Source organism: Meleagris gallopavo, chromosome 2 (assembly GCF_000146605.3).
Source record: "Meleagris gallopavo isolate NT-WF06-2002-E0010 breed Aviagen turkey brand Nicholas breeding stock chromosome 2, Turkey_5.1, whole genome shotgun sequence".
NCBI classification, from domain to species: Eukaryota; Metazoa; Chordata; class Aves; order Galliformes; family Phasianidae; genus Meleagris; species Meleagris gallopavo.
The window spans coordinates 67,712,421-67,728,903 of NC_015012.2; the positions used below are offsets into that span (position 1 = coordinate 67,712,421).

A 16,483-nucleotide genomic window follows, 5' to 3' on the forward strand; every position below is an offset into this window, starting at 1 on the left:
AGGCCAGGTTGGATGAGGCCCTGGGCAGCCTGATTTAGTGGCTGATAACCCTGCCCACAGCAGGGAATTGGAACTGGATGGGTTCTAAGATCTCTTCTCAACCCAAGCTGTTCTATGAATTTGTTAGAGTTGCAGAGCTTAGCACTGAACTAAAATTTATTGACTTGGAATCATTGACTAAGAATTGCTGAAAGTGAGACTGGTCTGCTTTAAATCAGTCCTTGAGTCTGTAATGAGACAGTCATGCAGCATTTTTCCTTTTTCATGGACATTGTCTCATGTAAATTTTGGGATAAAAAAGGATCGCTTGGTGGAAAATTTATCATTGTTCTTTTTGCTTCTTGTCAGTGAACATCAGCCTTCATTTCTTACAAAAAGTCTATTTCAAGAAACATGTTGTGGGGAATACTCAGACCACATTTATTTTCTTTCTATTTGCTTGCATAGCCTCTTACCTAAAAAGGAAATATCTTTTCTACTTAAAGAATGATGACAAACAGGAATTCTGTTAATAATGTATGCACAATTTATAGTTCATATCTTTCCTCTTTGATGGACTTCCACAACACAAACATGGTGTGGACAGTGTTACCAGAAAGTGACTGCTGGAAACAATTTCTTTAGTTGTAGTTCAACAAAATAAACTTTATTGTTCAAAGTCCCAGTTAACCATAATTGTACGTAATCATGCTTTGATCATCTTTACTTGAATGATTCAAAATGCCCTAACTCTTGTAATTACCTCTATATTAGAACTATAGGATAGGGTCTGAAGCACGGATCTTATGAGGAGCAGCTGAGGGAACTAAGTGTTTAATCTGGGAAAGAGGAGGCTTGAGGAAGACATATTGCTATCTTCAACTCCCTGGAAGGAAATTGTAGCAAGGTAGGGGTTGGCATCTTCTCCCAGGTAACAGTGATAAAACAAGAGGAAATGGCCAGAAGTTGCACTGAGGAGGTTCAGGTTGGATATTAGGAAACATTTATTCTCAGAGTGGTGAGACATTGGAAAAGACTGTCCAAGGAGGTGGTGGAGAGTTACTGTCTCTGGAGGTGTTTATATGTGCCACTGAGGGACATGGTTTAGTGGGCATGGTGTGACGGGTTAGTGGTTGGTGATCCTAGAGGCCTTTCCAATCTCAGTGAATCTATGATTCTAGATTAGAATGGCACATTCTCTTAAGTGCCATTGAATCTGGGTGCAGTTATAATGTTGAGATCATCCAATTGGTCAGGGAATTGGGAAAATTGTTTTCCAGTGGATAATATCCTGTAATTATTCATACTTTTCTGGCTGCCATGCTTAAACATTATGTTTTGCTTTTATGGGAGGTCTCATCAAGGATCACACTTTTCATAAATACGAAAGACTTTTATTTAGATTGGGGTAGTTGGTTCCAGGTACAACTTCTTCCTAGGAGCACCTCTTTTCAAAGATTTGATCATCGCTTTATCCTCACCATTCAGCATATCAACCCATGACATCAACTCCAACCATGTGGGGTTCTTTACCTTGTGCTGCCAGGAAACAAAAGTTCTCTCAAAGAATTTGAGCACTTGGATTCAAAATAGAACAGCAAATAAACATGTAACAAGCACCTCATCAAAGTGACCACACTAAACCTTGTCTATACAAATAGTATTTATTTACAAAATGTAGAGATAAACAACTCTTTTACACAATCTCATCTGTTATTGAGGCATACCTTTACTATCTGACCTGAATATTGGTGTGAACTTGCAAATATGACTTTCAAGCATTTTTTGAACAGCAGTAGCAAGTTGTGTTGAGTTCCAAATTCCATCCTATTGCTAGTTTAATTCATTATTCTTATTTTTCCCCAGTTCTGTAAGAAAAAAGTGGTCTTTCTGTTGGTGGCAGATGTCTTACAGTGATATATCCACTGATTCATACCAGTGTTGCATATTATTATTATTGCTTTGTAGTGTCATGAGCTAAACTACACCCATTAAGGCAAATTAATTTTCCTTAGTGGTGGAATATTACAATGTTGATTTATTATGACCCTGATTTATTAGCATATACTGTTTTTTAGGATAGTGAAAGTTTGCTGCCTTAGATCATACTAAATGAGACAGAAATTATATATTCTATATTAGATATAGAGGTACTCTTGTGTTCTAGGTAAGTTCTTGTTTAGTAAAACCATATTTGAGGTAAAAGGTAACAAAAGGCTTTGTTAGTGTACTAAGTTGAAGAAGCAGGGCTGAAGCATTTCAAGATCAGAAATACAGAACTGAATATGAGGAGGATGATGGCAAAGTAACATGGAGCCTGCAGTGATTAGCGAAGAGTTTACCAGGCCAGAGTGCAGAGGAGCAGCCATCCTGCATCTCCTTCCTCTTCTGCCATGAAAGAAAACCTTGAGACAACCTTAAAAAAAGTGCCTTTTTCTGTGACAGCAAATGTCTCAGGTAGTTTTCCTCATTGATGAGAATATATTGCCCTTGTAATTGATCAAAAAGTCTGTGGGATGGGAAGAGTGCATTGGTAGTAATAACTCTTACTGTAGTGTAGGAGAGTAATAGACTGTAGTTCAGCTACTGATTCGAAGTCTCTGGAATGGAAACATTCCCATAAGTATTGGGAAGAGAGGTTAGGGTGTTGAATAGAGAAGCACCTCACTACTGTTGGCTCTTGTTAATGTATATAGTTGCCAGTGACTTTTCCTAACCTCTAGGAGGCTGGTATGTAAGATGAAATACTATTTTAAGGCAGCAAGGTAAAACAGAGATCCACTTTGGTAAACAATCATGAGCTTGTCGGAGTGATAATACTATAAAACAGCTGACTTTCTAGGACTGTGCTGTGAGCTGCAGCTGTAAAATGTGGCTTGGCACCCTGATATTAATGGAAGATGGTTTTTAATGGTCAGGAAAAGACAAATATTCTGCAATTGAAGTATACCATTGTGATTGTAAAATGTGGTTTTATCTTTGTGGAATAGGTCAAAAATCTCCTTTTTGAACCATTCAAACAAGTTTTCTGGTCAATTTTATTTTTTAAGTACGCATCTGAGAAAGCAAAGGCCCACAAAATAATTGGGAAGAATTAAAATAGCTTTAGTAAAAATCAAGTTATGTGACTTACACGTGCCGCTCTAAATAGTCTTACCTGGTACTATCACTCTGCCAGAGATTTTAAAATCTAGCACAACTCAGTATTTTATGAAAGTCTGCTTACTTGCATTCTTGTAAGATAAATAAAGAAGCATTTTTATTTTACAGTGCCTCATTGGCCCAAACAGATAGAAAGGGATTCTCTCCTGTTTTACTCAAGCTCCAGTAGAGTCAGTCAGATTATGCCATCGATGGTCTATATTCAAATGTCAAACCCTGCATTATAGCGGGATCAGATCTTGAAGTTCGAAATCAGATATAGAGGAGAAATTGCAGGTTTTTGCAACCATTGGGTAGAGGGAGGAAAATACCTGACTTTACCCATGTCAGGCTCTTTTCACTTGCATCTTTCTCAGATAGAGAAAGTTATAATAATGCCATTATACTTTAAAAAATAAGAGTGTCTCTGTGATGTATATTTAAATGGAAAAATGAAATTGGGTCTACAATTAGAACAGAAGAGGGTTGAGTAAAATTTTGTAAGCTTGTTACACCTATGAAACAACATGCAAGCAAATAGCTTCAGTTTAAGTAGTTGACACTACTTATTCACACCATCACTAAGTATGCTTCATTTAAACAAAATGTGTAATGCATAAAATTGAGTTGGCATAAAAATGTAGATGCGTTTCCAGCTTCTCACTGGAATGGATTGCCTGGGGCGGGGGGAGGGGGGAGAAAATATGTTTATTGCTAGTCGTACTTCAAATTTATAGCCAGATCAGTTTTGAAGAGGATGGTATCTAATCTCTTCATTAGTGTAGAAAATGCGTATGTTTTTCTGGTGTGGATTCTAGGATGGTAAGGGATTTGGGAAGAAGCAGGAATTGAGTGAATTTCCAGTAGATGGCAGTATGGGATGAAGATTATTGTTTTTTGGTGTGTTTTTTTTTTTTTTTCCGAACCTTTGCACTGTTACAGATAATCTTTGAAACAGGAGCTTCCCAGGCTTCTACCTCTCTGTTAATGGTATGTTCTTGCTTCCTCTCCAGACTCATATAGTATAACTGTTTTTCACAGACAGACTGTTATTCTCAAAGTTAGTCAGTAAATTATGTAAGAGTCTTTCACAGCTGGTAGTGTTCAAAGTCTCTACTACACAGACAGGAATGAAAGGAGGGCAATGGGGGAATCCTCCTGTCCCACTTCTGCCAACAATGAAGCAAGTACAATTTTTTATGTTGGGTTTTTTTTTTTTGACACACTGTGAGCAGTCCATAACCTGACAAGAAAAATATTTTTAAGTGTTTAGAACTGTCAGTTTACATCAGTGGTTCCCAGCAAGGAAGGTGAACTTGCAGATGAAATTCGGAGTGCAGAGGAACAAGCTTTGCCAGATATGTGCTGGCTGTGGCATGTTTTCACTACAAGATCATGAAAGTGCAGCATCAACGGGGGAAGAATGAACAGTAAAGGCTCAGAGAGTTTGCTTAAGTAAAACATCCAGGTGGTCTTTCTGGCTGCATGTGGGTATGTGGTAGGTGTAATGTCTTATAGACATTGTATCACAGAATCATTACGGTTGGACTTGACCTCTAAGATCATCAAGTCCATCCTTTCTCAATGCCCACTGAGCCATGTCCCTCAGTGCTAAATCTCCACGGTTCTTGAATACCTCTAGGGAGGGTGACTGCCACCTCCCTGGGCAGTCTGTACCAATGCTTGACTGCTCTTTCTGAGAGGAAATTCTTCCTAATGTCCAAATGGCTTTGAAGGGAATTGGATCTAACCTAGACTTTGGAACCTCCTGAATTTATTTTGGTGTAATATGTTTGCAGCTGTGTGACTTTCATTGCACTTGAAAATGAGCTGAAGACCACAGGGAAAAAAAGTGATACGTTAGTTTGTCACCTCAGAAGGCTACAAATTTTACTCTGTACTAGAATTAAAGAGGATGTATGTAAATACCCAAGTGCATATTGTTGTGTTCCACTTGGGAACAAGGCTGTCTCATGTAGAAAATTGAGGAAACGGTGAAACTGAGTTAATGCCCAAAGCAATTTTTCTAAGCTGAAAGATGGAAAGGGAGAGCATATTAGCTTGTTGTTTACATACAATAATGTCCTTAGAGTATATCAAGCCTGCTTGTCAGTATAGAAAGGTTTCTGATGGACCTGATCCAGAAATCCCGCATTCCTGTAGTCACCCACTGTTAGGTCTTCTAATTTAAAAAATCTAATTTATTAAACCAGCGTGATACAAATAGGTAACAAAACAAGTATTTGTAGCATTCTTCAGGGGATTCTCATCTTCTCAAGAACACAAAATACTATGGGAACTATCATAGACTCATAGAATGGCTTTGGTTGGAAGGGACCTCAAAGATCATCAAGCTCCAACCCCCCTGTCTCAGGCAGAGCCACCAACCTCCGCATTTAATACTAGACCAGGCTGCCCAGGGCCCCATCCAACCTGGCCTTGAACACCTTCAGGGACGGGGCATCCACAGCATCTCTGGGCAGCCTGTGCCAGCACCTCACCACTCTCATAGTAAAGAATTTCCCCCTGACATCCAACCTAAATCTTCCCTCCTTCAACTTAAAACCATTTCCCCTTGTCCTGCTGTTATCTACCCTTGTAAAGCATTGACTCCCCTCCTGTTTGTAGGCCCCTCCTCTAGGTTCTGGAAGACTGTAATGAGGTCACCCCACAGCCTTCTTTTCTCTAGGCTGAACAAGCCCAGCTCCCTCAGCCTGTCGTCATAGGAGAGGTCCTCCAGCCCTCTGATCATCTTTGTGGCCCTCCTCTGGACCCTCTCCTACAGTTCCTTGTCTTTCTTGTGTTAGAGGCCCCAGACCTGGACACAGTACTCCAGATGAACCCTCACAAGGGCAGGGTAGAGAGGGACAGTTGCCTTTCTGTCCCTGCTGGCCACCCCTTTTCTGATGGAGCCTAGGATACCATTTGCTTTCCAAGCTGCAGGAGCACACTGCTGGCTCATGTTAAGTTTTTCATCCACCAGGACTTCCTGGTGCTCCTCTGCAGGGCTACTCTCAAGGACCGCTCCTTCCACTCTGTATATATGCCTGGGATTCCCCCAGCCCAAGTGCAAAACCTTGCACTTTGCTGGAACTATACGTTAGTTTGAGTGACTTTAAAACATACAAGTGAAAACTGTAAGAATGCTTTACCTAATTTCCTCTTGTAGGAAAGGAAGGAGCTTTGCTTTTTCAAGCAATAAGCTAATAAAAGCAGAATTTGAATGGCTGGAAGATTACACTGGGGATTCTTGACTGTCATCATGCAGCAGAACTTTGTGGCACATCTTTGACACTGGAACACTTGAGGCCGTTTAAATAAAATTGCTCTGATTTCTTATTGACCAAGTGTTTTGACAGATTTCAATGGATGTTCTTATATCTCCTTCTGCAGAAGGCTTGTGGTTTGTTGTTGTTTGGTTGTTTTTTGTTTTTTTTTTTTGTGCTTAGGATTTTAATTTACTCATCAGTTAGGAAGATTTGAAGTATTTGTAAGTGATGGAAGGCAGGTAATTCCTATATCAGTCTGAAGTGTCTTTTGCGTGTAGATTCTTCAGGTTCAAGTTTGGTGAAATCATGCCCAACATTTTTGCAGCATGTATGTAAAGTTTTGGAAATAACAGCTGTCATCTGCCTGTTTTATACTAATGGCTTCCTACATTCGTAAATGAATATTTATGGGAGGAAAAACAGTTTTTACACAGTCACTCCTCATGGTTTTAAACTGTTGTATGCAGAGCATGTAATGAAAACTGTAGTATTAAAATGTAACTTACCAATGCTATGAGTTTTTAATTTCTAGCTATTGTCACAGACAGCATTGTTTTATCTTTATTGCCACCCATCTTGCTTTCGCTGAAAGGTTTGTTGTTCCTGTGTCTGAGTGCATAGGATGCAGTTCTTACTTTAACAATTTGGCTCTATTGTTTACTTTGTTTTATTAGAAATGTGTTAGTAATGGCAATTAACCTTGTTCCATATACAGAGGACATTGGTTTTTGAAGAAAAGCAGTAGTTCACAAAGGTACCGTGGATGCAGGTCAAGATGCGGGCTATAATGGTGTTAATATCTGCAGTTAAAGAAGAGAAATCAGTTTATCTAATTCTGGATGCAGGCATATTATTGTATGATTTTTACTTCGTTTTTCTACTTATTATGCAGAAGCAGATTATGCAGTGATTAGGAATTTTTCTACCTTGATGATAAAAGAGGGAAAAGTGGTAAAACTTGTCATTGTTTAGTTTAAAATGACATGGAACGAATAGTTGCAATAATAATAGGCATTCAAAGGACCTGTGTTTGTGAAGTAAAAATAGAGAGCTCTTCCCTGTTCTAAATCTTTCAGTGGTAACTACCCAGGTAGTGCTCAAAGAACTAGAATTAATTTTCACAGGAGTTGCTGTCAAGCCACTTTACTTGGAAGGAAAGCATTTTAATGTCTTTCCTATTGACTTTTTAGTTGAGGAGTAATACATAAAGCCAGGAAGCCAGAAAACCCTACAGCCTTCTCCTGTTTGTTCTTTTTTGTTTGCTTGTTTAATTATGTATGATTTTTCGATCTGGAGTGAGTTTCTACGAGACAAAATATTTAACTTCACTTTTGCTGCGGATCCTCATAGATTGTTACTGCTATTGTAAATAACAGAAGATAGGACTACTTGGGGTTCCTTAAACGACTTGCAGAATGAATTACATTTTTCTTTCTTTTACAAAATATGGTTATGTAGTTGGAAAGCTCTTTTTATGTGCATGCACTTCTTGGACTTTAAATAAATGTTTATATCCATTAACTTACCTAAGCCACAAGAAAACTGTTTTCTCCCTGAGTATTTTTCTAAGAAGTGGTTACCTTTCCTGGAAATTGACAGAACAGGTAATAGGAAACAAAACTGCTATTAAAAACAAAAAATGCCCCCCTATAAAGTCTCTATAGAAGAAGTTTGGTTTATAAGGTGTAATCCGTGAAACAAATAAAGCACCGCTGGTGAGTAAAGCTATTGCAGTGATATTTCTTTGTGTACTGTAGAGAGAGTCACTGAAAATAGTGCTGAAATAATGAATCTAATCCATTCAGAATTGCCACATGACTGAACAGTAGCTGCAAAACTACAAACTATGTACCTACACTGTGTTTTTGAAATAATCCTTCCTTTACCAGTGCTGTGTTAGGGATTGTTGCTGTACTACTCCAGTAAAACTGTTCATTGTTAACCTGAAGTTTTGAAAAGCACTGAATGGATTCAAGAGTCAACTCCAGTTGAAAGGGTATAGGACTATTTCTGTCTTATTTTAACAGAAACTAAGTGTCAGAATAAGATGTTTAATTGCTTTGTAACTTCCTTTCCTTTTATCAGTGCATGTTGTCTGAAATAATAGAAATCGTATAATGAGAGAAAATGCAAACTGACTAGTGTTCTAAATCTCTCTCAGAAATTCTCAGTGTGTTTCTTTCCATCTAGGATGGAGGGAAACACAAATTTACTTCTGAGCCAGGCTGTCAGCTCTGATATTACAGCTGTCTGTTTTTTTATATTGAACTATGAATGCATTCTGAGATTTGAGTGAAGTGCTGATATGACATTTCAATTCATAAGTTTGTGGGCCAAGAGCAAGGTGAGGTTACCTTTCTAAGATGTATCTACTTAAGGATAACCCAAATGTTCTTGGGAAATCCTATTTCCTTTTACCATTTGGATAACTAGTCTGTTTACATTATAGAAAAGTTGGGGCATAGCAGCTGAGCTGCCTTCAAAGCAATCTCTGCCCCTATTACTCATGTTTCCAGTTGCTCAGCACAGTATCTTACTTAACTCAGCCATTTGGCAGCTGCACAGTCAACTGAGATACTGGTCAGGCAAAGGAGGCTTTCTCTATATATTTCTCTCTCTCTCTCTCTCTCTCTCTTTTTTTCTTCTCATCCAAGTTTTTCTGCATGGAGCAGTGGGGGCTCATTTTTGAGCATGTTATTTTTTTCATCTGAATCAGTTCTTCAGTGTGATTTGCCACACAGATAATAAATGCCTGCCCTAACGTGTATGGTTAGGGGAAAGAACTTGCATGTATACAGGTAACCCTAGCAGAAAGAAGAGGAAAGAGGGGGAGATGACATACACTGGTGCTGCTGCCAAAATTTGTTCATCAAACTGTAACTTTGCAATGTGGATTTCTAAATCTGCAATATAATACTAAACATTTTAGCATGCAGCAGTCAACAGTGTCTCATTCTGTTTTTGTCACATTCCTTTGGGTTATAGAACTCACTGATGTAAAAACAGCTTCAGTGATAGAGGCAGACATAATTGGCATCCCACCAGGAATGTGCTTTGGGAGTTCCTACTTCAAATTAAACATAAACTGCTATCAGCTCTTCACTCATTCAGCTGGGAACGTGGAAGGAAAAACTGATTAGATGTGCTCAAATTTGCTGTCATGAGAGGTTCCGAATTGCCCTTGCTATGACAACACACGAGAAAATGGCAAATAAGTTTTCTGTCTTGTGTGAAGTGAGCAGTTTTCAGTTAGCTTTTAATTCATAGCATCAAAGAACAAATCTGTTCTTGGGTTCTGGCTATGACTGAAAGACTTGTGTGTGTCTTACTACTGACTTCTGCAGTGTATATTAGTGTATTCCACTTGCCAGTAGCGTATTTCTTGAGTTAGTGAGGAAGAGGAAGAAACCTTGAGCTCGTACAGATATGAACAGTAATTTAACCAACATATTGCAGTGGTTTAGTTTAATTAAAACTGACACTTTCAGTGGATTTTTGTCTAAAAACACAGGAGATGCTTTTCAAAAAGAGATCATCTAGCCTTGATTTCCGTTCCTGAGCATATTCCACATGGAAAGGAGGTGGCAAAATGTCACAGTATTGCCTACTGTAGGAATCTTGGGTGTTCTTTCCTGTTCATCTAGTAAGCTTGCAGATGTATGGCCTTTTTTTAGTGACATAATTCCTGGTTGGTAAAAATTCTTATCAAAAAGGTAACTTGGAAATGCTTGTTTGTTGGTTTTGTTTTTTTTTTAGTTAGTTTCCACATACTGAGATTAGGTGCTGTATTTTACAGTGTTCCTTTGTGCCTTCAAAACTATGGATCTGCTTGAATAATTGTATGGCTACAGGCTAATATTCCTGAAATTTATTTTGCTAACTAATTCTAAGAAAACTTTGCACAACTAATGTTATGAATATTAACTCCATAAGCCTACGGACTGATTCCAATTGATGAATAAGGACCTTTTGAAGATGTTTAGCAGCAAATGGAGAGTTTTCAGAGTTCAGTTTCATGTTTTGTAACTAAAGGTTTAAATTTCCATTAGATATTTTTGTGTAAGAATGTAGACAGTAAACAGTCTTCTACATCAGATGTTAATAAAACGTGTAAATCTGGTAATTTTGGAATAAGCTCAAAAGAGCTTAGTAAGGAAAGGGAAACTTTGAATTGATGACTTCCTGTTATATTATGCCTTCCCTTTGTGGACTTGCACTTTCAAAAGCTTTGCAAGGAAGCAAGTTATGTTTGCAAAAATTGAGCAGAAGAAAAAGGCTTAAATGATAACTCTTTGTGTACCAACAGACACAACTTTGGAAATTTTATCTTGTGTTTCTGTAATGGCAGAACAAAAAGCTTCATCTGAAAATTTAGAATGTGTTTGTATCTTGTAATGTTCATTTAGCAACAGAACTAGATTTATGTATAAAGCCTATGAAAATGATAAAAACAATAATTTTTTAAGTGACTGGGAGGAGAGCAGCCAGTCTCTTTGCACGTCTGAAGGAGAGACTTTTAGCAGCTACCTTTGGAAGTTCATTGTAATTAGGCAAACCATGAGTCCAAAGCTATCTTTTATCATCTTGTCAAATCCTTCTGTTATGTGTGCTGCTGTAAATGAGGGTAGGGCAGTGCTTGGCTTTTTCTATTAAAAATAAATTGACGTAGCATGCATGTTTGCCTTATGCACAGACTCTTTTAGATCAAATATGTTTATTAATAAACTTTTTTTAGTTGAAGATGGGAATAAATGGATACAAGTGTTTTGTTTTAATCAACTTAAATTTTTTACTTGTTATTTGCCGATATAAGTGGTGAGTGAGGATTCTTGGTGAGTTCTCATATTCCATACACATCTGTTCATTCAATTAATTGTAGCACTGAGTAATTTTTTTGCTAGAGTTTTAGGGACTGCCTTTTCAACTTGAATTTTTTATTTTATTTGCTCTTAATTTATAGATATCTGATGATGGTCGATACGTCTTGCTGTCCATTCGAGAAGGGTGTGATCCAGTGAACAGACTGTGGTACTGTGATCTCCAGGCAGAGTCTCAGGGTATATCAGGTATGTGTTTTCTTGCTTTGTAGATTTTTCTTCATTTTTCTTTCATTTCATTCTGAGAAAATACACACTTCTAGAACTCGGTTTTCTTTGTTATGTTTCATTAGAAAAAAAACATTCTTAGTTTTGTAGTTTAAAAAGTCCAAAGGAAAAATTGAGACAATATAGACACCCTTAGCAGTGTATGTTCCATTTTTTTCTATTCTACTAATATTTTCCAATGCTTAATTTTTTCACGTTTCACAAGTGCATGTCTCTCTTCAATCATTAATCTCCTTTTTTTAAAAAAAAAAAACAAACAAAGCAACCTGATTCTCCAACTTCTATGTAACATTTTCACTGTATAGTGAAATGAAAAAAAGCCCTTTAATGTATTAGTAATAAAACTTGGCTCTGTAGTGTTGTTATTCTTAGTAGATACTTCTACTGTAAGATTTCAAATAAACATTTATAAACTGTTGCCTATTTGTCTTCTAGTTGGATTGCCTTCTGTCTTTTGTGTATTTGCTATGGTAGCCTCAACACTATGGGCAAAACACTTGGTACTTTGATTCACCATAATATGACCATTTTAATGATCATTGGCTTTTGTGTTGCCAGAATACTGGCATTGTTGAAATCTCTTCCTAAATATATGCTTTGCTCTGTACACAACAACTTAATTCTTTGACTCTTTGCTGCTTCTATTTTCAAAAAAACTTCAGGAGTAATGAATACTATAGCAGCTCCTCATTGAATATTGGATTTAAGCAACTTGTTCTCTTGCCCGTAAACAGAATATTCAAGGCTTATGAGAGTGATTAGAACTGGTAGAAGCTCTGCAGTGTAGGGAGGGAGAGGGAAATGTATTTTTGTTTCTCTCTGTCAGTGCCTTTATTGTTCTTATTGGTTGCGTGGTCTTCCCTTAATTAGTTGAACAAGTCTTGGTACAGTAGATTGAATTTCGGTGAGTTAAGTGTTAAAGATGATAGTTCATACTTCAAAACTCCTTCCCATGGAGAATATTGATTTTTATTTTGTGTTCATGTTATTCTGCCCTTTTATAAACGATATTTCTTAATTACTTTTAAACCTGTCTTAGACAAGTTGCATTAGACAAAACTGCTAAGTTATTTACTGCCCTCTTGAATGTAGAAAATGGCAGGTCTAATGACAGTCTTAGAGATACTTTTGGTGGAAATCTATTACAAACATTAAACTGCGTAGATATCACTGTTTAGTATAGTGATGCATTTTCATAAATGATAAATTGGATTGTCATTCAAGATGACACTTTCCAGCTAGAGGCAGATTGAATTAAAAAGAGAAGCTCTTCTCCCATATTTACCCTGCCATATTTAGTCTCCCATTTATAGATACGTTGAACAACTTTGATAAGAAAACTAGCATGAAGCTTTGACAGACCATGGATGTGATAATGAAGCTTCTATTTTATACTGCCTGGTATTAGGTAAAAGTATAGTTTAACTTTTCCAGGCTTGGAAATGCTGCTTTACAAAAAATATTTCCTTCAGACCAGTGTTTTGACTTGCCTTCTTGTTTGTTTGTGAGTGGGAATTCTTTTGTCTCTCTAAATTCTCTGTTTCCCTTTATAAAAGAAAAGATGTAGGTATAACAGTTTGCTTGCACAAATTCTGTTTTATAACCTCATGTACCTTTATTATCTAAGTTGCCAAATGCATTTTCAGTATGAAGACTTATCTTTACCCATGTCTTTCTGCCTTCATGTTAGTAAGCACAGATTTAACAATAGACATATGAGATGTTTCCTAGAGATGATTCTCCATTCACATGTAAGCACCCTGAATCACTGGTCCTCCAGTCTTTGGCCAGAAATGGTAAATTTGAGCAAGCATCAAATGTGTAAGCTTTGTTTTCTGACTAGCAACTTAGACCACAAGAAGTATAATTTCAGCTCAGTTTTTAATTTTCTGGGTCAGCAAATGTAGAAGTAATTATTTGTTAAGTTCAGAGAAACTAATACCAGATTTCATTAAGGTGATTTAGATAATAAATGAGCAGCTCTAGAATATGCATGAAATTGAGTTTAATAACAATTCTGTTTCTTGATTTAAGACTTGCACTTAACTGCAAATTGGGAGAGACTGTTCAATAATATTCCAAGGGATGTTCAGATGGGTTAAGATGGAGAGAATTATGTATGATGGAAGCACATTCTTACAAAACCAAGGGATACAAAAATACTGGCCCTCCTTATGCTATCTATACATTATGAGTGTGTGTGTAAGTAGTGAATCATGCTACCAGTTGCGAAGGCTCAAGAGAGTTAAGTCTTGAGTGTCTGTGCTTTTTAAAGCATGTTACGTTATTCATCTATCTTTTAGCTTTTAGAAGCTTTTATTTATAATGAGAAGAATTTGTTCTTTTGGTTAAGTCTAAGGGATTTCTTACCATTTTTTTCCCCTCAGAATTATTGACTGTTTAGTCTGAGCCTTTTTATTTGACCTGTTTACAATGACCTGTTTATTCAAAAATCTGTGGTAGCATTCAGAATATCACCTTTCTTTCAAAATAAATAAATAAATGTGTGTGTGTGTGTGTGTGTGTGTGTGTAGGAATATATAGGAATATTATAGGAATAAAAGGAAAAAAGCAGGACAGTATTTTTCCGGTGTCCTAGATTGTACTTGAATTAAATAATCAGTTTTTCAGACTTTTGTTTTTCTTCCCTAATACAAGTTGTCCAGTAATGCAGTCGTTCTTTAAAGGTTTTTAAGTTTTTCAAGTTTTACAGTTCTTTAAACTTACCTGGGGAGCACTGAACAAAAAAAGCAGTGAATCTTTTTCAGAAGATATGAGGTATGCCCTCCCTGGTTTGTTTGTTCATTTTTGTTTTTGTTTTGGAAGGAGTGGGAGAAGAAAAAGCAACTGGTAATCATGACACATTTCAACTGATTGTTTTTTGAAGTTGCTCCATAGCATATCTTTGTAAATATCATTTCCTCTATATCATCGTGAAATTGTTTTTTAAAATACTCTTTCCCATAGTCAATGTGCCACTGCAGTTGAAATGCCCACACATGAACTCATGAATTAATGGCATTTAAACAGAATTGCACAAAAATGCAGAGAACTGATTCTGATCTGTGATTTATTACCCGAAAAGCCTATTTCAAAATGTCATGTTAACTAACTTAGTCTACCTTTCTTGATTTTGATTGCTGGCAGCACAATCTTTTCCTTTGACAGGAGGCAATCAAATTTCTTAGTTGTTTAAATAGTTTTCTTTAAAAAGGTGTTCTCATAGTCAAGAAATATGACCACTGAAGATTGGATGTACTGGATTGGATTGGCCCTATGATGTACTGAGGGCCTTGTGGAGCTGATTGTAATTCTTTCACTACTTTCCTGAGACAACGATTGCAGTGATAAATAGACATTTGTTTGGCCCGCTTACTTCCAAATGGTTGTGTAGAAGTCATGTAGTTCAGTGTTGTGACCTCAATACTGAATGCCAAAATTGCCAGGTTGTTGTTTGTTGGAAAACTGTGGGAATGTCTGTGAAATTAAATTATATTTATAGGCCATTACTTTGTTCCGAAGACAGGGAAGCATATCTTTCTTGGGAGCTAAATTTTTGTTTTACTTTTCTTGATTCGTGATGTACAGAATGTGAGAATTTCCTATTTTTCAAAAAGTCAAATTATTTTTTTCATTTATGTGTATAGTTTTTGGTGGTGCAAAAGTGAAGAAAATGAGTACTGAAATGCAGAAACTTCTGTTATTAACGCTTTTTACTCCTGAAAAAGCAGAAAGAATGTCTTGGAAGATCGGAGTTGAGAGTGTCTCTTTTATGTTAAGAATTAAAGTAGACAAAAACTGGAGAGAGAGGAGAAGAAGCTCCCATATCTCTAGACGAGAGGTAAATTAGTAGAGGAAGGGTTGAAAATGGTAGAGTATATTGAAAGAGTGTGTGCATGCACATTTCCTAAACAACTTTCTTTCTTTCTTTCTTTCTTTTTTTTTTACCTGTGATGAAGTTTGCATTTGAAAATTGTCTTTTTCAGTGTCAAGATAACAAAATGAAAAAGTTGCATCAAACCTAGGTTTGGTGTGTCCTTATCTACTATATTAAAAGGAAGCTTTTATTAGCAAATATGTATCAGATCTTTTAATTATTGGGTTTTTTGGGGTTTTTTGTTTTTTTTCTCATTATTGAGAGTAATTTCTATGTTAGTCTCCAGTGATTCTGCAGCCTCAGGATCTGCTGAATCCTTGAATGAGTCAGAATGAGTAGAATCAGTTTCTTGAAAACAGTGTAACTTTACCCAAAAAGAAGCACCAATTTGTTCTATTCAGGGAAGATTGTATGAAGAAATTTCAATAACACATCTGTTGCCAATACTGTTCTCTCAATGAAATGAGAATTTTTTTCCTTCTCATAAACCTTAGAATTCTTTATTTTATACCTTATGTGTTAGTCTCATTCATTGAAACAGTGAACAAAAAGCAATAATTACAGTGTCTTCCAAAGGTGGACTCAAATTATCTGCTCTTCCAGACTGTTTTGAAAGTTCACTATTATAGGTTAACCTTGTCTAATTGCAAAGTGATTTCATTATTGTACATGAGAGGAAAATATAAGATGAAAAACATTAGGATTCTCCCAATGTGAGGGAACAGAAGACAATATAAATGACCTCTTCAAAAAATAGTGTGGTGAGTTTTCATAGTGTACCTCTTAATTAGCAGTAATCTCCAAAACTGACAGAAAAAAGAATCCAGCTTCCAGGGCAGCTGGGCACTAATGATTCTAATAACACTTCCAAATGCAATTAACAGAAAGATTATCTAGGTAATTATGCTGCCTCTTTGTAAAACTTTAATTATTACTGTCTTCACATTAAAGAAATGAACTAAGGCAGCTCCCATCTTTTATCAACGCATTACTGCAACTTTTATATTATGTTTCATGAAAAGTAGACAGATCTCAGATATTTTGGCACCCCTTTGCAATCATCTGAGTCAATATATCCTCTACTACCCTTTGCTCTTGTTGAAACAGAGACT

The 16,483-nt window shown here is 36.6% G+C and overlaps 1 protein-coding gene across 1 annotated transcript in view; it reads left to right on the top strand.

The window, feature by feature from the left end:
• The window catches only part of PREP (prolyl endopeptidase), a 96,033-nt gene that overhangs the window by 14,341 nt on the left and 65,209 nt on the right, over positions 1–16,483 (top strand). The window contains exon 7 of the mRNA XM_010707556.2: positions 11,350–11,455. Coding sequence (XP_010705858.1) covers positions 11,350–11,455 — 106 coding nt within the window. The remainder of the gene's footprint in view (positions 1–11,349; positions 11,456–16,483) is intronic.